The sequence below is a fragment of the Pieris brassicae genome, chromosome 9 (assembly GCF_905147105.1).
Source record: "Pieris brassicae chromosome 9, ilPieBrab1.1, whole genome shotgun sequence".
NCBI lineage: Eukaryota > Metazoa > Arthropoda > Insecta > Lepidoptera > Pieridae > Pieris > Pieris brassicae.
Genome location: NC_059673.1, coordinates 9,973,098 through 10,000,000, shown reverse-complemented (window position 1 = coordinate 10,000,000; position 26,903 = coordinate 9,973,098). Strand labels below are relative to the sequence as shown.

The 26,903-nt window shown below is 35.2% G+C and overlaps 3 protein-coding genes across 22 annotated transcripts in view; 2 read left to right on the top strand and 1 right to left on the bottom strand.

Moving 5' to 3' along the window:
• The window catches only part of LOC123713921 (echinoderm microtubule-associated protein-like 2), a 51,162-nt gene extending 43,020 nt beyond the window's left edge, over positions 1–8,142 (top strand). For both annotated transcript variants that reach the window (XM_045667802.1, XM_045667803.1), the window contains exons 9-20: positions 406–616; positions 860–1,066; positions 1,286–1,472; positions 1,943–2,151; positions 2,279–2,405; positions 2,494–2,624; positions 2,738–2,859; positions 3,517–3,649; positions 5,024–5,111; positions 5,470–5,614; positions 6,589–6,670; positions 6,911–8,142. In XM_045667802.1, coding sequence (XP_045523758.1) covers positions 406–616; positions 860–1,066; positions 1,286–1,472; positions 1,943–2,151; positions 2,279–2,405; positions 2,494–2,624; positions 2,738–2,859; positions 3,517–3,649; positions 5,024–5,111; positions 5,470–5,614; positions 6,589–6,670; positions 6,911–7,036 — 1,768 coding nt within the window. In that variant the 3' untranslated portion in view covers positions 7,037–8,142. The remainder of the gene's footprint in view (positions 1–405; positions 617–859; positions 1,067–1,285; positions 1,473–1,942; positions 2,152–2,278; positions 2,406–2,493; positions 2,625–2,737; positions 2,860–3,516; positions 3,650–5,023; positions 5,112–5,469; positions 5,615–6,588; positions 6,671–6,910) is intronic.
• Positions 8,143–8,178: 36 nt separating this feature from the next.
• LOC123714514 (mitochondrial import inner membrane translocase subunit TIM44) lies at positions 8,179–11,817 on the bottom strand. Its single transcript, XM_045668786.1, has 7 exons — positions 11,650–11,817; positions 11,472–11,567; positions 10,931–11,231; positions 10,161–10,267; positions 9,631–9,720; positions 9,363–9,485; positions 8,179–9,254 (listed from the first exon to the last, which is right to left on the bottom strand). The coding sequence occupies exons 1-7, from the start codon at positions 11,650–11,652 to the stop codon at positions 8,667–8,669; spliced, it is 1,308 nt and encodes a 435-aa protein (XP_045524742.1). The 5' UTR covers positions 11,653–11,817; the 3' UTR covers positions 8,179–8,666.
• Positions 11,818–12,196: 379 nt separating this feature from the next.
• Positions 12,197–26,892, top strand: LOC123713996 (eukaryotic translation initiation factor 5). 19 transcript variants are annotated; one of them, XM_045667957.1, is made up of 13 exons: positions 12,198–12,512; positions 12,725–12,848; positions 21,760–21,865; positions 22,168–22,265; positions 22,574–22,788; positions 22,975–23,092; positions 23,630–23,816; positions 23,903–23,998; positions 24,349–24,484; positions 24,775–24,943; positions 25,062–25,257; positions 25,478–25,657; positions 25,870–26,892. In XM_045667957.1, the coding sequence occupies exons 5-13, from the start codon at positions 22,632–22,634 to the stop codon at positions 25,984–25,986; spliced, it is 1,356 nt and encodes a 451-aa protein (XP_045523913.1). In that variant the 5' UTR covers positions 12,198–12,512; positions 12,725–12,848; positions 21,760–21,865; positions 22,168–22,265; positions 22,574–22,631; the 3' UTR covers positions 25,987–26,892. The 19 variants fall into 19 exon arrangements, with proteins under 19 accessions (XP_045523916.1, XP_045523917.1, XP_045523913.1 ...); XM_045667953.1 differs by having other exon boundaries at positions 22,150–22,265; XM_045667951.1 differs by having other exon boundaries at positions 22,129–22,265.
• The last annotated feature ends 11 nt before the right edge of the window (positions 26,893–26,903 follow it).

The window sequence follows — 26,903 nt, the reverse complement described above, 5'->3', positions numbered from 1 at the left end:
GAAGAATTCAATTTGCAGATTCATCTTAAAGATTTCTTCATAATAAATATTTGTTAAAGTAGGAATAATATACACGAATTTATGATCGTGTTATAATAATATCTTACACTCTTGGACCGTGAGGTTCAAGTGCACTGGCGCTAATTAAAGATTTAAATTGGAGCCTGGTAGATAGTACTGGTGACCCCAGAGCTGGTGATTTCCTCGCTCAACGAATAAGTATCGCAATATAGCGAAGAAACTCTGCCAGTACACTACCACCACCAAACTTTTTAAGTTTTTTAAATATTCTATTAACTGTTTAATGATTATTATTAATACTTTGTAGGTTAAGAATATAATATATTTGTTTAATATAATATTTTATTTAAATAATTTTTCTCACTACTGAATAATTTATTTCAGAGGAAAAGACTGCCGTAGCAACCTATACCTCTTACCAACCGGGGAGATAGTTTACTTCGTGGCAGCCGTGGTAGTACTCTTCAACGTGGATGAGCAGTGTCAACGGCATTACACGGGCCACACTGATGACGTCAAGTGTATCGCAATTCATCCAAATAAGCTGATCATTGCTAGTGGACAGTGTGCGGGACATGATCGGTTGGACGCCAGGGTAAGTTCTTTAAGCAGAAACATCTATGGTTTTGTTAATATATAATTTAAAGAGAAAGAGAGAAAGAGACTTGGTACAACATTAATAATAGACTTAGTAAATTAAATTATAAGTGATAAATGATTTATTTCTCGGAATTATTTAACGTATTATAAGATTTTTGTTAAACAATGGGTTATGACATCTCTTCTGATTTTATTTTCATTAATATTTGTATTCTGAAACACTTAATATTTATTCCAGCCACATATCCGGGTATGGAACTCAGTCTCTCTGGCAACTCTGGCAGTTCTGGGCTCCGGGCATATAGAACGTGCGGTGGCCTGCCTCACCTTCTCGAGGGCTGACGGCGGATCCTTGCTGGCTGCCGTCGATGAAGGCCCAGATCACACCATCAGCGTATGGGAGTGGCAGAGGCCAGATAAGGGGCACTGCGTCGCTGAAACTAAGGTACAACATGTGAAGTACAAATAAGTTATTTCATTTTTAAAAGGCTGGCAACGCATTTGCGAGCATTCTGGTGTCCATTGGCCACTATATCCTGCCAGTTTACATTTAAACAAATACGAAATGTTAAATTTTCATCAATATCGGTTCGGTAGTTATGAAGATATCGAGAGATATGTTTGATAAATAATCTCTGGTGATAAATTTGTATATTATTTCCAGTGTTCGGTAGACACAGTGGTGGCTGCAGAATTCCATCCGCTGGACAGAAACCAGATCGTGACTTGTGGGAAGGGACACATTGCGTTTTGGACGTTGGACGCTTCCAATGTCTTATACAAACGGATGGGCATCTTCGAGACAAGGGACAAACCGAAATATGTCACTTGTCTTGGGTTTAATCATAATGGTGAGTGCCTTATTCGGCGAAATATTTATTTTTATATATGTATTGTTTTACGGAAAACTAAATTGTATGACTATCTGGGAATAGTGTTTAAACTAAAAAAGTGGCTTTAGCGTGCCACTTTCAACCCTGAGGTCGTAAGTTCGATCCCCAGCTGTGCACCAATAGACTTTCTTTATACGTGCACATTTCGCACATTCGCTCGAACGGCCTTAGATTCATTAAGTTGACGTGTGTCAGGCACAGGAGGCGGTCACCTACACGCCTATTAGATTGACAAATTATCATGAAACAGATACAGAAATCTGAGTCCCAGACCTAAAAAGGCCACCGATATATTTAGTTTTTTTTTTAAGAAAAGAAAGAAAGAAATAATTTGTAATAGAATTGAATGAAGAAAATTTTTTTTTCTAGAAAGTGGATTTTTTAATTTGACAGAAATTTTTACTAACATTCTTCATTATTGGTTCCAGGCGACGTAATCTCAGGCGATAGCAACGGAAACCTCATAGTGTGGGGCCGCGGAACCAACACCATCCAGAAGATGGTGCGAGGGGTCCACTCTGGCTCTGTGTTCAGCGTGTGTAGCCTCAAGGAAGGAGCCGTGGTCAGCGGCGGAGGAAAGGATGGGCGGCTTGTGCTCTTCGACGCGGATCTGCAGCCCACTGCTACCGAGAATGTGGTCAGTATAATATATATATATATATATATATATAATAGTCTCGCTGAACACAAAAGTTCAAGCACACATATGTACCAGACATAGACTATATGTAAATTAAACTACATATGCCTAAATTGGTTTTCAGATCGAAGGCCACTACGGTGGCGTGCGAGTGATTGCAGAGGGGCGTGGCTCGCAACTCTTCATCGGAACAACCAAGAACTGCATCCTTCACGGAGACATGGAGCTCGGCTTCTTACCTGCTGTTCTCGGTAAAGTGTCAGACAAAACACGCAAAAAAAATATTATTTTACTAAATAAAAAACGATAAATTTATTATTTACTCTATTTCCTCATTAGGTCACGTGGATGAGGTGTGGGGCCTGGCCGCTCACCCCACCTTGCCCCAATTCGTGTCGGGCTGTTGGGACAGTTTGCTACAGCTTTGGGATCCACTCAGTCATTCCACTGTATGGAGCAAGGATATTGGGGTATTTAATTTTTTTGGCTAAACCATATCATTTTTTAATTTCGTAATAGCCTTGTTTAACGGAGTTTTTATTTGTATCCAACTACAATTATCACAGAAGATGTTTTTACTTAGGAGCGCGCTCAAAGCTGCGCCTGGTCATCAGACGGCAGCGTGATCGCGGTGGGCTGCGTGTCAGGCAAGTGGCTGGTCTTCGACCCCGTCTCCAGGGAAATGGTCGCGCACCATGTCGATGGGTGAGATTTTTTTTTGTCTGAAAGAGATCTATATAGCTGTCCCTTGAGGTGAAACTTTGAATTTGGAATGTTTTTTTCAACCACAAAAGAGAAAGAACATTTTTTTTTTAAATTTAAATCATCTGCAATCAGCCTCTTGGTTTTTTTCATATTTAATGACATGATTTCAAAGAGATCAAACATGAAATTTTTTTCAAGTTTAAAAAAGTTTCAGTAAAGGCGCGAAACGCATTCTTTCTTTTCTGTGTTTAATACTTTATAATTGTGACAAGAAAATTATATAAATAAACGTAATTTTACTTCTTTGCATTGCACTTAATTTCTCTTGAAGGTCTATTTTAAACTCGGATGGAGTACCTTCAATAGCTTCTCTCTAAATTAGTGGTTTGATTCCTTGGACTTACAACCATTTCAAAGAACGCTCCCCTAGAAGCACGCTGGAGTTTCATCCCTTCGTTGTTGACATCATCAAGTGCCGCATCGTCGTTTCTTGTAAAAACAGCAAAGGCGAGGAACCAATCTTCCTTAGACAGTATAATATCTATAACTGGACAGGCGTGCTTTTAAATAGGCCGTACTTAAAGTAGGATTGTGGACAAACGTCTGTCCAGCTCTGTATAAAGTAACGCATTTTAAAGTGTAACTCTCGACTTCCAGTGTGGAACCAATCCAGACCATCCAATACTCTCCAGACAACAAGTACGTGGCGATCGGATCTCGGGACAACTTCATATACATCTACCAAGTGGATGACAATTGTTCCAGATATTCCAGACTTGGGAAGTGCCTTGTGAGTCATCCAAACTAATAAAAAGAATTTAAGTAGTCTTTCAATAGGGATAGCGATAGCGACGGCAAGTCCCAACTTTGAGTGTGTGATCAGTCAGTTTTCGTGAAAAATTGCAAAAGAATTTCCATGAATAACTGTGAAGTCAAGGAAAAATCTTACAATACATTTATGTATGTTTAATTATGATTTTTGTTATATGTTTTACTAGATAATAGAAATTAATGATTTTTTTAATTAACAATGCCCCTCTAGTGCACGGAAAGAAAACGTAGAAGGGTAAACCACACATACTAACATACGTAGATAGAAACTAGATAGTCCCGGTTTCGATATTCAAAATACCAGCCGTTATCGTAACGACACCTTTCCGCCGAAATTTAACATATTTCTGAGGAAGTAGATACGGTGATTTGAATATGAGATCCGATATTATAATCTCTTGAGATCTGCTAACCGCTTAGCTCATTATAGTAGACCCGCTTGACTGGTGTGCATGTGGTGTAGGTGCCCGGTAGTGCAGCAATGTATCTGGAAATGCTTGAGTAGTCTGCCAGTAGCTGCATAGTTTTAGTTTTATAACTGTAAAGTGTCTGATGTTAGTTATTTCGGCTAACTTCACGTGTATGTATTACTAAAATTGTTACAACTATCTAATATTTTTTTACTTCCTTACTTATAATAATGTGATTGTTTGAAAAATTTGCATGACTCAAAACTTGGCGATAAAAGATAGGCGGAGAGTTTCTTGCCAGTTCTTCTTGCCTGCTCTACGTCCTTGACTTGCGAACTGGTAGTAAATGGAAATTTAGAATCAAAAGACATATTTTCTGTTGACGTTCATAAGTGTACTTGGTTACCTCTATGAATAAATTTATTTTGAGTTTGATTACACTTTGTATCTTAAATGTTCTATTGCATATTAACTTAACAAACTGATTTAAATTAAAGTATTTTTTTTTAATAAACTGTCTAAACACCTGTCAACATTATTTACTTTGGGACACTTCTGGAGGTGTCCCCACATATCTCTACAACTGATAAACCGATCTTGATAAAATTACTTTTTCGAAGTTAAAATTTTTGAATATCAAATTTTGAATCTGAAGGATACACGTAACGAAAAAGAGCGCACATACTTCATCACCAATTTCAATGAAAAATAAAAAGTTTAAACTGACAACAGTCTTTTTTAAATCGGTCAGTACAGTTTTTATACATACATAGTGTATATTGTGTGCTTAGTACATGTATATTGTATTAGGAATGCTAGTAGATGAATATATTTGTAGATATAAGTAGTAAAGGTAAAAAATTCTATTTAATTCTTGTTTTTTTTTGTCTACACTAAAACAATAAATAAATAAATTATTTCAGGGCCACTCCAGCTTCATAACCCACTTGGATTGGTCTGAGGACAGCCAGTACATAAGGAGTAACTCTGGCGATTATGAATTATTATATTGTAAGTCATTTTAATTTTAACTAGTATTGTATTCTGGATTTGCTTTAACTTAGTTCAAAAGTTTTTATTCAGAAAAATTTTAAAGCGAAGAAAGAGCAATGATTGTTCTCGGTAGTTACATTGCTATGTTCACTTTTTCATAGATAAGTAGATTAAGCTTGTATCATGTGTTGCATATTGATAAAAAGACATCTATTATATTGTTACAAATATTATTTTTGCAACCTCAGAAATAATCGTTATCTTTTATTAAAAACCGTACCCATAAAGTAGTAACCCAAACCCATTAAGTAGTTTTTGAGTGTATCGCGTTAATACAGACGCAGTCGGAAGAGTTTCAAAACAATAATAATTCCAGGGAACGCAACAACCTGCCGTCAAATCACGTCGCCCACGTCGATGCGAGACGTGGTCTGGGCCTCCAACAGCTGCCCGATCACCTTCCAAACCATCGGGGTGTGGCCCGAGAACGCCGACGGCACCGACATCAACACCTGCACGAGGTGAGGGCTGCGTTTACTCGACTGTTGTAAATACTTCTTAGATAATATTTTAATTGATATGTTTTTTTTATAAATTACGTGAAGTTGATCGTCACGGTGAATTTATATTTATTAGAAATACAGTGCTAAAAGAAGTTAAACTAAATGCCAAAAAAACTCTCTTAATAGTTAGGGAAGTGGCGAGCATTTATGTATATGATTCGGATTAATTGGAATTTACGTTTGGATCCATGCGACTTTTTTTAATGATTTAAAAAAATTATAAATCACTTGCTCGGTGCACAGTACACTGTAATTGAGTCCATTTCATTTATACCCCCTGAATTCAATAAAGAATTGGCAGACATTTTTTTATTAGTATCATTCCTAATGACTGCGAGCGCACGCGTCTTTGTGTACATTATTATTTCAATTAATATTTTTGATTAAAAATAATCTATTTGTCCGCTTTCGGAATATGTGGTTTGGGTGTCTGACTCATTTCTGTTTATTTCTGTTGTTATAAGTAATATAAACAACAGTCAAAGAGGCAAATATCAAATGATATAGTACACTTTTATTTGTCGACGTCTTTGAGCGCAGTTAATAGAAAACGCAGTGCTACAATTGTGTCAGACTATTTTACCACCGTCGTTCGTTGCAGATCTGCCAAACATCCATTTAATATATATTTTGATTTGTTTTCATTTCAACAAGGTTTCTAAACATCAGCCTTAATAACAGACACGAGCAAATGATATAGATTACCTGTTTTTTTTACAATTATAAGAGCTGTTAATCGACAACGCAGCGCATGGTGACAGACGGACCGTCCTTCATATGCCTTATCTTATAACTATCGCTATTAAAAATGTCTACCACATGAGCTTACATAGGGCAAGAATTCATGACTTCACTCTTGTATTACGAAAATATATTTAAAACAAATATTTATTTATTGGTTAATAGATCGTTAAGAATAATTATGTTTCCAGATCTCACGATAACCGATTAGCGGCGACAGGAGATGACTTTGGCAAAGTGAAACTATTTGCTTACCCCGTCACACAACCCAAGGTAATCATTTGAGTTTGAATTGTACCAAATTGTCTAAGGAGGTTTTGTAGCGAAAATTGAAATTATATGATTTCTTCACAAAATGAGTGTACTTACAATGGAAAAAGAAAGTTAAGTATTAGCATTCGTAAAGATAATAATAATTAATATACGTTTTATCAGACGCATATATGCATAATCAAAATCGCACCATTTGCTGATATGTATTATATATTTTTATATTTACTTTTTTTATTTCAGTCCTTGTGTCACCAATACGGCGGCCATTCGTCCCACGTGACGTGTGTCCGTTTCCTTCTCGATGACTCGAGGCTGGTTTCCGCCGGAGGACTGGATACCAGTCTTATGCAGTGGGTCGTTGAATAAACACACTAGATGGTGCTGTTTAATTTTTTTTCAATGTGGTAATTGTCATAAACAACTAACGTTGGTTTCGACAGCTTTTCTAGTACTCAAATTTGCTAGCGAATCACATGCACATTGAAGAAATAGATTTAGGGTCCATAAATGTTTAAAAATATTAATTCAAGTTCAGCTAAGAGATTGTTTTATACATTTTAATAGCTCTTAGATTATTTATTTTTGAAAAAGCTAATTCAATAGTGAGCTTATAATATTGCAACACCTAACATTTTATTTTATTTATTATGGGCCTTTTTATTTTAATAAAGAGAAAGTGGCTAAACGTGCACACTACGAAGCATATAGGCAATTATGGAAATTGAACAATATTAAAGTTCAAACAAAATTGCATGGGTTTACATTTAATCAAGTGAATTTATCCAATACTAGTGCACTATTTAAAATTGCTATTCAAAATATTATCTCGAAATGTAACCGCCTGATCTGCTTTTGCTCTCACCAATTTAACTAACGGAGTAATTGTTAGGTTTAGTAATTAATAGATTTATATTCCTTCTCATTTTCGACGGTGTTGCGAAGCCGTCAATTATTTTGCGTAAAAGTACATTTTACAATATTTTTTATTATATAGTACAAAATGTTTAGGTTTCGTGGTTGTGATGTGTTCAATTCGCAAAGGGTGATCGATCCGTCGATTTATTTTCCTACACAAAGATATTTATGCGACACGATTATATTTTTACACTTGCAACACTGGGAATATTGTCAATTGTGATTTTAGCTTTTCAGACTTTAGGCGTACGCACTTCGATATTATTTTATACGTTAGACGAGAATATTCGGGAACTATTATGATTTATGGAAAAGTGGATCATTTTATATTTTTTAAGTTTAATAATAAATTTATTTTTAAGATCCATCGATCAATTTTGTATAAGGTTTCTTAAGTAGCATTTGTTTGTAACCTAGTCACGGTTGATTCGTTTCATCTTAATTGTGTTGTCATCACGTATTGTTAGCGTTAATATTTAGATATTTCCTGTATATACAATTATATATGATGGCTCTGTCCGTCTTTTGAATGTGCCTAATAAAAAATGTTTAAAGAATCGTATTTGTCATTAAACCCTATTAAAAAAACGAGATTATTAACGAAACAATTTATTAACAGAAAATACATACAAAACCCACAACAGTATACAAAAATAAATACTGAATTGGGTGTATCGGTTGATGCCATTTTGTACTATTCACAATAGTATTACAGAATCTACAGCCATTTAAGAACAATGAATCTTGTTAATAGGAAAATAAAATCTTGTTTGTCAATCAGCATTTAGTTATAAGAGAACTGAAAATGAATCATAAGTTAGCATAGTTTACTTGAAGCATACCATGACAACATCAACAATTATTAGTCCTGTGCTAAAGAAATTCCATTTATGTTTGACACTAAAGTGAAACAATTTATTTATACACTTAGTGGGCTGCACTTCAGCAAATTAATTGGACATGTAAAATTTAAACCTCTCTGAATTGAAATCTAATTTCTTTAGATACCTAAAGCTCTGCATTGTCAAGGTACAATTTAGTAACACATTTACTTTGAACCGCACACGTACACTACAACAAACTATATCAACTGTTCTACACTGTTTGCTGATAATTCAAGCAATCTCCAAGCCGCTTTAGGATTAAGTTCCTGTGGATCCCTACAAAGTACCCAAACGTAATTCACCCTCATTACTTTATCGGGATCTCCCTCTATCACATTGTTTTTGGAATCTCTTACGCACATAATTTGCTGAGACTGGAATGTTATCACTAACACTGGACCTTGATCCATCATTTTCCCCATCACCAGCTCAATATTCTCAATATCGAGTATTTTGGAATCCAACCGATAACCAAGTTGTCTGCACTGCTTGATCGGTGTTCCCAAAATATTGAAAACTCCTTCGTAACACCAATCTTTTAAAATCTCCAAATCACCTCTCACCATAGCTTCTAGTATATTTGGTATGATATCATTTCCACAGTCTTCGAGGAATTTTTGAGAAGTAAAATTGGGATCAATCTTGCATATTTCTGTTAGTGTTTTAGAAAGTTCTGTCTTCTCAAACATATTACCAAATAAGTTACCAACCTTTTCAGAGACGAAACGAGCACCTCGAACCATCGCGTTATCCGACTCTTCATAACGTATTTTCCAGTCTAAAACCTAAAAAAACCAATGTACAAATACAACTTTTGGTTTCATCCATCCATCCCAAGGCAAAGGCAAAGATGGGCACAAAGCTGCTCTTTTGTTAAACAACAATATACAAACCTTATTGACATACTGGTTGTTGTTTTTGAAATTCTCCCATTGCTGGTAAAACTTTGAATCCTTGTGTAGTTCTACACCAAGTGTTTCCGTATCTGGTGCAAATGTTCTTTCCTCTTCGGCCACCTAGAGGCAAATAAATAAAAGTATATAACATGTTTGAATATAATATTTTAATTTAAGAGTAAAAATATTGGTGACTATTTAATGCATTTATAATATGAACACAATTTTTATTTACTCATACTATATATTAGGTTCTAAAAAATACCTCAACTCGTTTCCGAAGCATGATAGGTGAGGTGTATACCCGACCTTCGAGCCCTCTAGGCGATATCTCATTCCGAACTACTTCAGTAGCCTGAAAGAGAAGCAGACAGAATATTATTTAAATTTAGCTTTTGATGCTGCTGACGAGCTTGCGAGAAGAGGCTCCGGGGTGATGCCCGCTCACCCGTATCCGCTCCTTCCTTTGCCCTCACAAATGCGAATGATTTGCCAAAGATCCGCAGACTCCAACATCAACGATTGTCGGGAAGCGGACTTGACAGTCCAAAATCACTCCGCCAGCACTTAACCCGCAACTGAACGAAGGACAATTACAGGCCATTGTCTCCTTAATAAACATCTATTTGGCAGAAACTAAGTCCACCAACCATAACCATATTGTATACTATATAACCATGTACAAGTATGCCTTCTGCGAGTCTTTAATTCTATATACAAGACATTTATAATATTAAAGCAGTATGCATGTTATTTGGTCTTTATTTAAATGGTAATATTTTAATTACTATATACCTGTGAAATAGTTTTGAAAGCTGTGGACTGCCCTAATTTTTGACTTCTATCAGCAAGGCTTTCTGCGGCACCTTTTGCTGACTTTGAAAGATCTTCTGTTATCCTTCCTGAAATTAAATATGTTATGTGTATAATTTCAGAAACAATGGCCTAATAGAAATTAAGTTAAAGCATATCTGTGTACTAATAGATTTTTCTTTATTTTACATACATTAAAGTTTCCTATGATAAGTATGTCTTCATAGAGAACATCAACAACCTTCTTTTTTATAAAGAAAAATCATTAAAACCAGATTCAGAAATCTATGACAAATTGAAATAAAGAACACCACTAATTTGTAACTGACCTAAACTGAAGAAGGTTATCAATTTAATATGGATTTTTGAATTTGTGTGTTTAAGCATTAGGGTTCAAATTTTTCATTCAAATTTACATAGGTATAGATAATTGGGTGCTTACCATATAAATAAATATTGATGTTCATAAATGATATCAGATTGCATTCAATCTTTTGTGCTATAAATGATTTAACAGTCATTGATACCAAGGCACAGTATTTTATAAGTCCCTTTAGTTTTGATACAAACATACATATATTGATTAACATGATCTGTATGTTGATACATTCCTTTAACAAAAAATTACTGTATATATGTACTAAAAAATAATTGTTTATATTTGGGGAAGATCATATTAGGCTACTGTGTGGAAGTTAGTGCAGCTTCATTTTTTGAAAGAAATGTATATTTTAAGAATACAATTTGCTTACCTGCCTTTTTGGCAATATCAGTTTTACTTGCCTCTTCTAAAACATGTTCCATTTTTCCTTTAATTCCTTCCAGTGTTTCTTTAAATACCTCTGAACTTTTTGAAGCCTCGGATTCAACTACATGAAACTTTTTCCTTGCCGCTTGTAAAGCTTCAGAATTTTCTAATTTTTGCGCTTCTTCTCTAAATTTTTTTATGCTTTCTTTCATTTCTTTATTTTTAGCAATGTCCTCTTTAATATTTTCTATGATTGAAGAGAAGAAACCTTTCCGGGCAGAATAATGGCGACATTCTATTGTATACTGAAAATACATTAAATATTGTATTATAGTAATTATATCTAATTAAAGCAGTGTCAGTAGGCCTAGTGGCTTAAGTGAGTCTTAACCCTGAAGTCTTGTTTTCAAATCCAGGCTGTATGTGTGTAATAAGTACTTAATGAAAGAAATCACATAAATCGACATGTCAGTAAATAACTGCCCCAGTCAGACAATTTCAAGAAGTGAAAACGTAAAGGGCCTTAAATACTACTGCTCACATACCTGGTCTGATTTTAAAGGAATTACGGACGATTTTAGATTTACGGGTACTACCGTTTTCCAGCGGGCCGGACTATATAATATTTGCCGACACGAATGCTGTAATACAAAACGTATTTTAGTTATAAAATGTTATCGAACTTTACACATAACCTCTACATAACTGATGCAACACCATTACCATTTTAGTTTTTGTTATTGTCGTGAGTTAAATTCAATAAATACTGTCCTCAACTAAACTTTTATCACTTTTAGACTCAAATAGATGAACTAAAAAAGGACATTGACGATATTTATCCGTATACCATTCCTCGAAATCAAAAATCAAAATTTTTAAGGTGTCATTTTCTTAATATATGTTTTTTAATATGGCAATTGGAAATCTCACAGATCATAGTAAATTATAAAAATTGTTTTGCCACTGACAGACTATTTAGATTTTTTTTTTGTTTATTAACGTTCGTTAAATTGCTATATTATACAGAAAAGCGCCCATCTACTTGGTTTGCTTCACTGAGTTGACACTCTAAAATCTTAATATATACTAGTAATAACTACTATTACTCTGTGGTCTCATACTTATATTTTAAATAAACCTCATTACACAGGTAGTAAGAGCAATCATAGAGCATAAACTAACTTTGACATATTGCAACATCCGGTAAGAATTTAATGAATTTGGTATTTATTTATGAAAGTAAACATTTGAATTATAAATTTTAGCTACTAATATATTTCTTATCTGAAATCAGCAATGTTATGTAGATTCAGGCAAAATTATCTAGTTAATCAGCTTGGGATGTTATTCACTTCAAATTTTAAAAAGTTTTACATCCGGTGTGAACTTAGTTCCAGAAACATATGAAAGTGTACATTTTCATTTATTTTCTGTCGTCATATTTAGCCACGGATTCGCGTGCGCGTTTCTTACATTAAATATTTTGTTTTATGTTCGTTTCTTGTTCGATTCCAAACCGTGAACGCGTTTCGTGAGTTTCACGGAGTTGGGATTCAGTCTTGGCAGACGCATCGTCGTAGTGGAAGGTATATATTATTATCTCTACATAATATCAAATGTCTTTAGTCTCTACTCTTCACAGTTCACTCCATATTTACTTATATCTATGTGATAGGTAGCAGATACCACGTTTTCGCCAGCTGGTGCGTACGTTTCGGCTCAATAATTATTTTGTGTTGTACTGAATAATTCTGTGTTTGTGTATGTGGATGGTGGATTATATATTGTATTGTGGCAGGTTGGTGTGGCCGACTCGCGTTTTCCTGGTGCAAGTTTCACCGAAGGTTCGACAATTAATCCCATCAGTGAGCTCTCGTCCAGTGGGGCGCTACCGTTTTATATGACTTTAGCAAGATTTACAGGTAAGTAGGAATGGATTTGATTAATTTTACATATTTTCAGGTTACCTTTCTTTTATCTGCAGGGGGTATTTCGTATTCTTTAAATACTGAGTTATTTATATCCTTCTACATCATTGTTAAAAAAATATTGTATACATGCAGTAACACAAGGACTGATAAGACTGCATTCTAGTTTAGTGTATTATAAGGGAAGTGAGTGTCAGTAACTTTACCTTCAGTTAATTTTGTTGTGTAATACAATTTTCAATAATTATGTTATAGAATCATCTTATATTGTAAATATATAAATTAATCACACATATAGTATGCACATTTATATTAAACTCACACTATTAAAATTTTTGTAGTGCGTGCAATAAGATAAGGTGTTATTGCCTACACAAAAGTACTATTATGCTATGACCCTTTTTCATAAAATTAATATGAATAAGCTATGGGGATGTGTCTAAATACTCCTTTAACTAAAGTTCGTGTTTCTAACAAGATTAAACTTAATAACAGAATTTCTGTTATTAAGTTTATAAAGTTTGAAAATGAAATATTCTTCAAAAATTTAATTGTGATCATAGACAGTGTCAATATCAAAATAACATATTTAATATGAATACTTTTGGTAATTTATTAGTTTCTTTGTTCAATCTTGCTATTATTCACAAGAAAAACATAATACCTAAATAAAATAAAATAAATTACACAAAACATGTGCGCAATATGTAAGTAATATATATGAATACAAAATTGTATATTTTACTATTTGTTAAATATTTATATGGAAATTATATTCATGTCTGACATCTTTAATTCTAGTTTTTGGTATTTTTAAATTATTACATTATATACATTGTGTTTGTGCACTTGGGTTATAATTCTCAAAAATATATTATTGACTTGAATTTTATATTTTAACCCATAAATTCAAAAGTTGAATTCTGAAAAAACACACATAAATATTCAGTTATATTCAAGCTGACTGGAGTATTACATTTTTAAGAAATAAGTATCTATAGATACTTAGATTAATCTAAATCTTTTTATGACTAGACATATATTCATTCATTTGAGTATATTGCATATAATCATTGTAATATAATTTTCCAATTTTATACTGTTTATCCTTATAAACCACCTACCAACTTAAATAAATAATAATTAAAAAATATAATGTTGTCAAATAATCTCCTTTTCAGATATTGTTTTCCAAATATTATATTTTTTTATAATATTTGAAAACAATTCTTTATACACGTCTAAAAAATATATCATAATAATTTCGGTCTTTCCAACGTTTAATTTAGACATAACTACTGTTTTTGTGTTATCGATGCCAGACCTAATTGTTCTGCGTAGATTACAGCCTCCAAGCGTGGTTGGATCGATAGTTACTTCACACTGTTACATCTAGACTATTACGTAGTACATAGCTTATAACTTGATAGCTATATATGTAATAAACGTTATACGCCCACACTACAAGCATACAAAAGATTGATCCAAAGCTCGACGATCACATTTTACGCATTCTTGTGGAAAACCGATATTGAATTTCGTAAGAAAAGGATTTAAACGCTTGAAGGAGTAATCGATTAGATTGCTGTTCGTCTCCCAAGCTTCAATTGTAAAGGAATATAATTCATGGATAAACGGTTTTAAATAGAAGTGCTTAAATATTAAATATTTTATTAAAAACTGCAATCTCTATACTTTCATCCATATTTCCTTTACGTAAAGTAAAGGTTTATTTTTTCGCGACGCTTGCCACTGCGTTGGTTGGTTTATATCTAGAACTCTGCTGAAAATAGTCGGAAATTAAAGATAAATTTTAACTTTTTATCGTTGTTGCGTTGGTTTTATTTTGTTCTAACCTTTCTAGCGCGATGCCTTGAATATAAGTATGTTATCAAGATTTATTATGTGTTTTAAACTTATGAACAAGTAAAAAATTCTAACGCTTTCAATATTATTAAAAGAACGTCTACAGCAGTTTCTACTAGGAGTCAAAGGGCTTTCGACTACAGCTTGTGTTTAGGCTTCAATTTAGTTACCCTTAGTTCGGTTAAACATCTCGTATTTTATTAGCAATTTTAGTAGAAACAGTATCGCTGATTAGGCAATGCTTCGCCGAAACGTGTTATGTCACAGAGGTCGTCGCTCTCGCCTCTCTCGTCTAGCATACAAACCTCATTGCCCACCCCCACCGTGCACCAATGATTGATGGCAACTTGGTCATTTTTCATAATTTTATTTTTGCCCGTCACAACCTGTACAGATCAGTTTAGATTGGGGGACGTAAGCGGCTCAATCCCTTCTATCTTAATTGTTTAAGAGAAGTAATTTAATGAAAACACAATTAAAAAAAACACATGCACAGGGGTTACTTCAGCACTCTCTCGTCAGTCAGATATCATAGAATTTTCTTAAAACAATGTGTTAGCTTCCTAATAAATCACTTGGTACCTTTACTATTGACGTTTTGCCGACTCAATTGTATCTTAGTTTCACTTTTCAACTCTTGAAGTTTCACTAATAATACGTCAAATTTTCCACATATTATATAGATTGTATACAACAGTAGGATTTCCAAGAAATTAAGGCTGTGTGTACCAGTCTAGTCAACTCTTTCTTAGATTTTTTAATACTGAAATTCATAAAAATGGGAGCAAAATTTGCATTTACAAAGTCGCTGTTTATATTTAATTACCAACTATTTTTATAGTCAGAAGTTCCTTTCACTTGCTTGTTTAAACGAATGTTAATTTCAATAAATAAATTATTCGTTCACATCGTATATTGTACCATCCGATAAGTCTCATCGTTATGAAATAAATAGTAGAATACTGTTATCTATATTTACTTATTTGTCAAGTGAGCAAGTTAGTTTTAATAACCTTTTAGTAGACTTAGTTAGCCTTCAATATAAGTAGGGAATATACACTTTGGATTCGCGAATATATAATGATAAAAGTACTCGTTACCATATTCGATCAGCAGGTTCTATATTTAGAAGTAATCTGGTTAAAGTTAGCGCATTGAGTCCAGTAGAGCGGAATTCGGTCTGACAGTACGACCTACTTGACCCCACCGTCCCCAACATCGCGATTTGAGACGGTTCAATGACCTGGCTTTCAAATATTACAATGGAAAATAGAATAACAAATTAAGTACTACACAATTAGATTTCTCTTATTACGTTTGGCTGTAAATAGCATCAAATACCGATCGCATCGTATACCGAGTTTTTGAATCGGTTCTATTTTTTTATATACAATGTGGCTTAGTGCAGTCAACTGAATTGCAATACAGATCTCAATATTTTTTTTTAAATAGTACATATTCTCAATTATTTTTTGTATGGCGAATTTTTTCTCTATCATTGATACATATGTACATATATATTATTTCAATTAGACACAAACTACATATTTCCACGGTGTAGCGCGTTCCTTGCATATGTAATGCGCAATATCTCCCTGATCTAGGTGACGAGTGGAATCTCTTGCTGATTCACTCGGGAAAAGCTCAAGGCCAATGCAATGTACGAAACGCATTTCATCGCTTACTGCTCGTTCAAAATTCCTAGTTTCTATTTGAAAATATACTATTGATATGACTTTTAATTTAAAAAAAACAGCAGAATAACTTTGTAGATATTTATTTGTCTGTATGCCTTCCATCAAAACCAACAGTTGACTTATACTACAATTATACTATAAAACTAAGCAAATGTTAACTGAGAAAACTTAGGTCCAGTGATGCGAGGGTTTGAAACTGTTTACTTGGAAAACCTGCTACGAATACAAAAGTGGTGATTTTCTTTGACCGATTTATTTCGTACGTGTAAATTTAAGATAACGTTTTTTGTTCAGCCTTAACGCAAGTGCTATCTAATACTTGTGCGATGTTATTCCATTATAACATTAACTGGGCTAAGTAGGAAGTTAAAATGTAATTGCGCATACTGAATATTAGTATAGATCTTAATTTGAAATGAATTCTTCAGGTAAGGCATCGTAATTTGCGGCATATATTTATCTAAGGAAACATTAAAGTTTTGTTTTTAATTTATTCCGCTTTGAATACATCGTTTAATAATAATTATAACAGTCGCTATTCTATACGAATAATATAACAGAAAGTTGCGATGGAGCAATGTTAAAATCGAAACCAACTCGAAAGCTCCTGAGCCGATTTTGCCATTGTAAAAGTATTTCAAAATATTTATAGACTTGCGAAGCTAGGGTAGGCTGAAGTACTGAATGTATTAACAAAATTATTATAGTGTGCTTATAATTTGAAACGTTAGTACGGCAGGCAGTAGTCGCAATCGATAGAAAGAGCGCATGCGTCCTGCCACTACACGCCAACCCCTTTCCACTTCCCTAAGGCTATCCCGAATAGTCTGGCATGCCTTATTGGCAAAGTTCTAGAATTCTCTATATCTTATCAGGCCACTGGTGACAAAAGCCTCCCATAGCTACGAAATCCCATATACTAACATTAGTTATTGTATAGATTAGATTTTATTGCTACTGCGAAATTCAAAAATTACTTTTTTTAAGAAAAAATTTCAAACGTTTAAAATTATTAGAGAACCGACAGGTTTGTTGGTTTATTTTCTTGATATTTATTTACCTTATGTATATATGGAAGGCTTTACACACACTATAAAATTGTATTTAGATTTTTTTAACAACGATGATAACAAGAAAAACAAGAGAATGATGAAGTATTTTTGTAATCCAAGGTTTAGCTAATTATAGAAAAAAAATTGTTTAGCTAATTTTACAAAGATAAATTCATAAACCATCTATTTTTACATTTATCGTAATAGTTTTTATTAGAAACTATAAATATAAAGTATATGACATAAAGATAACCATATGTTTACTCTAGATTATCCAGTCTCCTTAGTAAGTTCAACTCAATAACGAAAACCATTTATACACATATTACACATAAATAACATTATTTTCATTATAAATTTCATGTCACTTTGTTAATAAATATCGAAGCATTGATTTATTCTTTCTTATTTTTATTATGACCCTTAATTTGCCTTTTTGCTTGTTGATAGAATTTTTTTTACAATTACTACATGTATCCGTTTAGTTTGTTCTGCAAAACAGATCGCGTTACCCGCTCAAACATTACATTTGCTTACAATTGTATCACAGTATTACATCACGTGTCTCATAACAATAACACTCGCAGGAAATCACAGTGTCATTGTAGAACGGATTCAAATAAAAAAACAACAATGTATCAAGTTGTTGGCTTTTAAGGACGTATAAATTACGTTTTAATTTTGGTATTCATTACACAAATTAGACGCCGCTAGTTAAAATAAAAATTTATACGCCTTATGTGTCTGATACGTCTCTGCTAACTTTCGATATTTTTTTAGAGATATAATTGCGCGTAAAGTAAAATCAAGAGGTGCCAACCTGGAGTTTGAATGCACGCTCTCAGCGTTATATCGTATACCCTATACCCTATACCTAAATTTTGTAGATTCATGCTAAAACTTTTAGAATTCTTTATATTGATTGAAATAAAAACCAGACACTAGATAGCTATTAAGCTATTTTATAGCAAACACAAAGAGCTGTAGATTGATAAAATTCCGAGAATTATTAAACTTATGTAGATACTCATAATGTGGGGGAAGTTACTTTACATGTACAAACGTGCTCTCTATATGTATATAATAAGACGTTTTATTCACCACCATTATCAACAACGATAGCAACTTGATGTCCTAAAAATAGCATGGTATCATTAAAAGCACTGATAGATGTGTGGTATTTCTATAATTATTGTGAAAACATGTCACTGAACTACTCCATCAAAGCCAGTCTGTACATGTCTGCTCACTCGTGTTGCGACTGAGAAAACAGTTTCTCTTATGTTATCTGTTCAGCGTGGCTTTTACAATATCTTTTGTTTTATCAGGAATAATGTGTCTTTGCGTTCCTGTTTGGAATTAATCATTTACTCTATTGGTTTCGAATTCTTAATAGCTAATGTTGTGTAACTTGTTTTGTTACAAATATAGCTTAGTGTAACGCCACATCCAGACATAGTTACTTCCGGTTGTAATTTCATAGACAATGCTCGTAATGTGTCGTGGGTCGTCACAATGCATCGTCAGGATATGGTCAATACTACTTGTTAACAATTTCCTTATAATGCTTTATTTCTTTGCACATTACCACTTTGAAATCTATAGTATTTTGGAATAAGTTGTCGTAAGCTTTAGAAACGTTGTGGCCAAGTAAAAATATTGATTACAACTGTATACTCAAGCTATTAAATTCGGATTTCAGCGACTAATTAAGTTTGCGCAAGAAAAAATCCTCCAAATAATCAAGGAGGCAATTGCAATAAAAGTATATAGTGTACTGTATAATTTGTGCTACATAATCGTGTATCAGGCAATCGTAAAGATAAGAAACGTCGTGATTGATAGACGCAGGTTAAATTAACACTGTCAACTGAAACGTCACACGAGTCAAGGTTAAATCTATTCGCAAGAAGTGTTAATCTAGTGATAATTGACAGTTAATCGTATTATGTCTATGGCTAAATTCACTATATTTAACGCCATTTAAACCTCCCAGCTGTATTATCTGAGTGACGCTCTAATTAAAGTCCCCAGCTCGATTGTCTCCTATAAAAAAGTATAAGGTAATATTAGTGTTAATATTAATGTTGGTCTACCTAGGAAAACAAATAACTTGAATAGACTTCATCGTTAACAACAGATAACGTAAGATGAAACTGATTTTTTGTCAAATGTGGTGGGTATTCGAGCATATGCGGTCTTGTTATAACTACTTAATATAATAATATCAGCTGTAAATAAAAAAGTCAGTAATCAATGAAATTAAGTAGTATTGGTATTACCTGAACATAGGGAACACGTGTTGCTCAGGGTTTTATACCTCGTACCGACGGCTCTACGGTCAACATACGTCACAGAACAGCGCTGCAATGCGACAAGCACTAGACTCGAGGTCATCATGTCACTTCAACATGAGTGCTCTTCTTATTCCAAACCCTTAACCCACATCGACCTTAAACCTTCCAAGAGAATACGCTCTTTCCTACCCCTTAGTGTCAAAGCAGTTTTCTTGTAACGAATACTAGTCCTAATCAAATACGAAAGGTACTTCACAATAAACAAGTGTTTCTAAGTTATGTTTGTATAGTTTGCCTAGTGTCATCCCAGCGTAAACTCAATTTGAAAGAAATCAACGTGTGCGGTCTTTAAACAGTAAAATAACTGATTTTGTTTTCAGAAATAAGTACATATGTTAAAGTTCTCCTAAAAACCTCTTACACGTCATAGGTAGGTGCTAATAAAAAAATCTACGACCTCTGACGTCAATATTTCGTTACATTTAATTATTTTGAAACGTCACATGTATGTCACCTGATTTAAATAAGTTTAAACAACAAATAAAATAGTGGGAATAATTACTGTTACAAAGTCTTTTTAATCATTATGGAAATTTGTCAAATGGTATTGGCTAAATATCGCGATGCGCGTTTCCGGTGTATGCTAGACACACTAGGGACACATTCGTGATTAAGATTTGCATATAAATTACCTGATGAGCAGTGTTTTGGCCTAGTGACCTCAGTGTGCAACTGTCATCCCTGAAGTCGTAACTTCAAACCCCGGCTGTGCACCAATGGACTTTCTTTCTTTGTGCGCAGTTAACATGCGCTTGAACGATGATGGAAGGCATTGTGAGGATACCGGCTGGTCCATTAGATATTGAAACAGATGCATAAATCTAAGGCCCGTGCCCAAAAAAGGTTGTAACGCCACTGATTTATTTTTATCAATTACCTGGTCATTTTAGTGTTACACGTCTTCGTAATAATTGTTTACTCTTTTAGGAGTCTAAAAACACATTCGACGGCATTTTGTTTGTACTACGTCGACCAACCACATTGAGCATTTCAAGGACATTGCCTTATTCGCGAGTACTTACGAGCCGCGCTTCGCGAAATTGTTCACGCCAATTTCGATTTAACAGTTTTCATGTTAGGTATTAAATTTTGTTATCGTTTGCGTTACACGTGGTTCGACTCGCGGCCAGTCTATGTCGACCACTTACGACATGCGTGAGCGATAGAGTCGCGGTGGATTTTGTAAGTTTTTATTATTTTGGCACGAACGAGTAGCCCTGACATTTGATACACACGCGATCGTTACTGTTTATTCGCCATCTCTTGAATACTCAGAGACGCAGCGAAAGCTTGTATAGCGCGTTTGTAGTGCTTGTAGTTTAAAACATAAAATTGGACATCGATTGGTATATCTAAGACCGTGCCACCGCCACACCTACCGTATGAGGCTTTAACTGAAATAATTGTTAAAGTCACGGGAATGGGTATGTCATGTCATGTCATTAGTGACGTAAAGCATAGAAAGTTAACGCCATATATATAATTAAGATATAAAAGAACCTTTTCTCGTATTATTACTTTATAGAATCATAATAAAATAAAAGTGCGGTGAAACTGTGAAGATTGGTCGTACAGTGTACTCAAATGTGTCGCAAATGTTTATTCGACTTACCGGCTTAGTGTTATAAAAAATAGCGATAACTTATATTTGCCCGTATTACGTCGTTTACGTCAGAATAAACTGATATACAAAACATCGCACTTGCGTTTTTTGCCTATTGACTTTATAGAATTCAATTACAATAAGCAGTTGCAATAAATTGGATAGTACAGCGATTGAAGCGAATTACAACCATAAATGTTAATTACCTAGCTTTTTTGTACTTAATTTTCACGTTGTTCATTGAACGTTTCTGTATTAATAGTAAGCGCAATAATTTTTCTCAAATGTAGGGTATTCTCAAAATTTATAGATAATTTGCAATTGTTGCAGAGACTACAGTACTGAGCGAGGAGAGTGGTCGGAGTGTGGTCGCAAGTAAAGCCGGCTGTCGACGAGCGTGCATGACGCTTCACATAACTAGCAATACTGCCCGCAGGTTAGATACGTAAGCATACACACATTTACACACTGTTTTGCACTTTGTTCTTATTGCATAGGGAAGGTTTTAAGCGCAGTGAAACGCTGATTTGCAAAATTATATAAATGTATTTATTTCGGTTTTGTTGGCAAATCTTTGTCGATAACAAGCAAATAATTTAAATGTATCTTCATCTATTAATTTTCGAAACGGCGAAGTTAAATAGTTAGTTTAAAGTAGATTTGAAAGAATGATAGCGACCGGTTTGGTTGCGTCAGTAGTCGCGACGCTATATGTTGCAGAAGATCAAAGTTTTGCAGTAACAGACATCGGAAGCTGCTGCCGCTGCGGCAAACGTGACTGGCGCGCCCCGCGGGTGCTCCCTGCCCGCATGCCCTTTTAGACGCCACCGAGCGCGGTGAGTCTGTTCTCTTCTCTTGTCCACACAACCCCTAAAGCCTCTTTTTTTCAGGCTGAGCGCTTAGTATTAAAAGTATTATTTAGATAAATATCCTAGAATGTTTGCCCACTTACAAAGCTTGTGATCCAGACTAGACATAATTACTTACATATTAGTCCAGACAAACATGTGCCCAAGAATGATAAAACCAGTAAGCTTAGCTGTAGACAGACGTCAAAACTAAACGAGAACATACCCGGGACGCGCTAGTCACAATACACGGAGTAATTTGATCGTAATTTGAAATATTAATAATAATTTTCCAGATCCAGTGTCAAAAAGAAACCGCCTCTGGAATAATTAGTTAGAATAAGAGATAGTATAATGGGGTCCTTAAACGTGAACCGGAATGTGGCGGACGCGTTCTACCGCTACAAGATGCCGCGCATCTGCGCCAAGGTTGAGGGGAAGGGGAACGGCATCAAGACTGTCATCGTCAACATGATTGAGGTGGCCAAGGCGTTGGGACGACCTGCCACGTGTAAGTATTAATTCTGGCTTTGACTTTTCCGGAAGTCTCGACTTCTTATCTCACTTTCTTCTTCACCTTGAGTAGAGATAGGAGACCGCCATCTTTTACTTATCACAATTTAAAAAAAATATCTATCCCCAATGAACTTTGCAGAAACTAACATTTTGTTAATTAACACTTAAAACTATTTTCCAGATCCGACCAAGTACTTCGGTTGCGAGTTGGGTGCTCAGACGCAGTTTGATTTCAAAAACGAGCGTTTCATTGTCAACGGAAGCCACGACTCTTCTAAACTACAAGATCTGCTCGATGGGTAAGTTTAGTGAACACAATTTCTGACTTATGTTGTATTCAGATACACTATTATCACAATTCACTTTTTAAAAATAGCTAATATTTGTTATATTTAAAACACGATTTTGTAAAGGTGGCTTAATTATGGTGTATTTTTTGTTGAAATTTGGTCATCATCATATTCTTGAAAATAAATTATTATATAGATGACACTGAAGTCCGCCAAGGTCTGTAGGGTTTATTTATTTATTTATTTATTTATTTATTTACACTTCGTTACACTACAAAATAAAAATAAAAATTAACATAATTAAATCAAAAGGAGGGCAACTGGCGGCCTTATCGCTTACGAGCGATCTCTTCCAGGCAACCACTGTGAGTAAAGAAAAAAATAAATGTATTAAATAAGATAGGCAAGTAGTGCAAAATACATGTAATACACAGTTATTAAACAAAACTAAACAGGAATAAAATATTAAAGATATATTAAAGAGTAAAAAGACACAGTTTAATATTTATAGGAAGCATATTCTTAGATGTCGGCATAAATTTCCAGCTTTATCCGCAAATTCGTGCTGTGTCCGGAGTGCGACAACCCAGAGACAGAGCTGATAGTGTCGACGAAGCGCAACACGATATCGCAAGGTTGCAAGGCTTGCGGGTACCACGGCCAGCTCGACTTCAATCACAAGCTCAACACCTTCATCCTCAAGAACCCTCCGGCGGCAGATCCAGCCATGCAGGTGACCGCACTAATAATTCTCTTGGTTCATGCGTAATGTACGCGTATTTCATAGAATAAAAATGTTCATGGTTTTTATAAATGCAGGGCTCATCTCTAACGGAAGGCAACCGCGGTAAGAGGTCCAAGCGAAGTGGACCGGCTGCTAATGGAAACCACGACGGAGAAGCGGACGCTAAGAACGTTAGTATTATTCGATATAACAGTATATTAAAATACACACAGAATATAAATTAGAAGAGGAAAAGTTAATATTTTTTGGGAGCATCAACAACTAACTATTTCATTTGGATTTATTGGAAAAGGTTATGTTAATCTGTGCTTTTTTTTAATTATTTTGAAGTAAATTCCTTGTATAGCAAAACAAAACAAGAGTTAGGAAAAGCAAACTTACATTATTACTTATAACTTACATTATCAATAGTTTATTACTGGAGTAGCATTTCTGTTGTGTTGCGTAAATTTTTAATTTAATAAATAAATTTCCTATATAAAGTAAGCAACGTGTGTAACGAAACACTACGTCATTTCAGGAAAGTGACGCCCCCATAACGCCGACCGCGCCCAACCCCAGGAGCATGAAAAAGGAGAAGAAAAAGGATGACGACGACGATGATGGCAACTGGACCGTCGATGTGAGCGAGGCTGCCGTTAGGGCTAGGATGCAAGGTAGGATTCACTTTGACTAAACAAGTATATTCTATAGAAGCCTTTCTTCAAATCTTGGCGTGATTTTAATCTCGCTCACAAGGTGGTCTGGTACACGCTTAATATATATTCTTACGATCAAACACATAAGTTTTCGTATATGTACTTAACTTGATTGATTATTTATTCTAACTAAAAATTTCAATATAATTAATAGGCTGTACTTTCTAAAAATAAAGTTTTAAAACACGGACGAAGACATTGTGTTGTTTTTTTACTAAAACTGAACTCGTGTACTTCGTGTTTTCCAGATCTGACGGAGGGCGCTAAGAGTATGACCGTGTCCGAAGACAGCGAGAAGAACGAAAAGCAGCGTATGGACTTGTTCTACTCTTTCCTCAAGCAGAAGGCGGACGCCGGAGATCTGGACGGCAAGGCCATTAATGAGATCATCCACGAAGCCGAGAGGCTCGATGTCAGGTAATCGATGCAACGCTTTATTGCTTTATTTTGAGGTTCGAATCCCAGCTGAGGTTATACAATGTTGTCTACTTGTGCCTCTGCATATGAATCATTTCCGAACGGTCGTACTAATCAGGTCTAAGGCGCCCCTGGTGGCGTTCGAGATCGTGGTGCGGGCCAACAGCCTGGCGGGGGACGTGCGCAAGCACCGCACGCTGCTGCTGCGCCTCGGGGCCCTCGACCCCCGGGCCCCTCGCGCCGCCCTGCACGCGCTCACGGCGCTCGTGCACCATAATCCCACGCTCCTGCCGCGCGTGCCCGCCATCCTCAAGGTACGGGAATCGATCTAACGCACCTATCACGTTTGGAATTTATAATTACAATATGTACATGTTTTTATTTTAATTGTCATTCACGTAGAAATGATTATAATAACCCATTTTGGTATCAAAATATATGATTATAATAACCCATTTTGGTATCATTTACCTTTTATTACAACCTTACATAAGGATTGTTGTAAATTTAAAGCTACCTATAACGTTTCCCCAGCTCTTGTACGATCTGGACATAGTAGAAGAAAAGACCATAATCGAGTGGGGCGCGAAGCCTTCCCGCAAATATGCCTCCAAGGAGGTCGTGGCGGATATCGCTCGTCGCGCACAACCTTTCATCGACTGGCTGCAGCAGGCCGACGAGGAAGACTCCAGCGAAGACGAAGAGGATATCGAGGTATTATTAATATTGATATTCAGTGCTCAGGCATCTGTATCACAAACGATAAGCCTTTGTCGTTAAGGGTTTGAAACTTGTAGTTAAAGTTGGTTTCGCGGTTTTCCCATAACAAAATGGATAAGGCTGGTAATGTATTTTAATGTACCAATTGTAAACGAAAGTGTTATATTTTAGCTAAAATGAGTGACGTCGTAATTTTAATATTTCAGATTGAATACGACGACCGCGCAAAGGCCACACCCATAAAGGCGGTCAGTGCGGCTCCTCCCAAGCCGGCGCAGAACGATGAGGACGGAGATATCGACGTCGACATCGATGCGATATAGACGACGCTAACCTCACGTCGACCGTGCTCCTCTTCTCCCTTCTTCTACCGTCTGAACTTCGTTTCCGTACATTGGCTTACAACAGTTTAATCTATCTCTCGAAACCTCCCGAAGCACGGTCGACGCACTCGGCCGGACCCCGTGTACATTAAGTTATTAGAATTTTTACAAGTCATTAAATTTTAATGTAAAGAAATATTTAATCTAGCGCTTCGTTTAGGAATTAGATGTAAAAATATCTCCGTGGACGCTCTCGAACGCGTCGTCTTCTGTCGAGCCGGTTCGCGTATACTCGGTGGAGTTGGATATCTGTTGATAAGTACTACTTTAATCACGTAGAGAAGATATTAAATATATGAATATATTCTTTTTGCGTGAATTAATGTAAAAATTGATTTTTCTAGTTGGGATTTGACGTTTCAATCGGTGTTTTTATTTGAGGGTATTTACAAACGTGATAAACCTAAACGTCACCAAGTACCAATTGTACTATTTGATTTGTATGAGTTTTTACGATTTAGTATTTAATTGTGGATCGGCGATGATGGCGCACTGTTTACGAGCATTTAACGAGATCGTCGATATATATTATATTAGATTATTGGGCGAGCTTACAAATTGCCGAGGCGGCTGCGGGCTCAAAGAACTATTCTATTCACAAAATGAATATACGGGTGTTGGCGGACCGGTCCCATGTAAAAGTTAGAACACCCGTAAAACTAGTACACGAATAGGATGACATACGTGGGAACCGCTACTAGTAACGGAGATGAATCGGAGCCGCCGTTGCAATCTGTACTCGGCCAAGCCGTGCGAGCGTTCACTCGGTATCGAGAATATTCCTAGATTATTTTAAAATTGCCACCTTTATTAGATTTGTTTTTATTCAATACATTTGAAGTCGAACATTGTTGTTT

Excerpts from the sequence above, each read along its gene's own strand:
- LOC123714514 (XM_045668786.1), bottom strand. Across the intron at positions 11,232-11,471 it reads TTCCTTTAAAATCAGACCAG|TATACAATAGAATGTCGCCA; the intron begins GTATGTGAGCAG and ends ATGTATTTTCAG. Across the intron at positions 9,486-9,630 it reads TGCTTCGGAAACGAGTTGAG|GTGGCCGAAGAGGAAAGAAC; the intron begins GTATTTTTTAGA and ends ATTTGCCTCTAG.
- LOC123713996 (XM_045667960.1), top strand. The coding sequence starts at position 22,632 with ATGGGGTCCTTAAACGTGAACCGGAATGTGGCGGACGCGTTCTACCGC. Across the intron at positions 23,093-23,629 it reads CTACAAGATCTGCTCGATGG|CTTTATCCGCAAATTCGTGC; the intron begins GTAAGTTTAGTG and ends ATAAATTTCCAG. Across the intron at positions 23,817-23,902 it reads CGGCAGATCCAGCCATGCAG|GGCTCATCTCTAACGGAAGG; the intron begins GTGACCGCACTA and ends TTATAAATGCAG.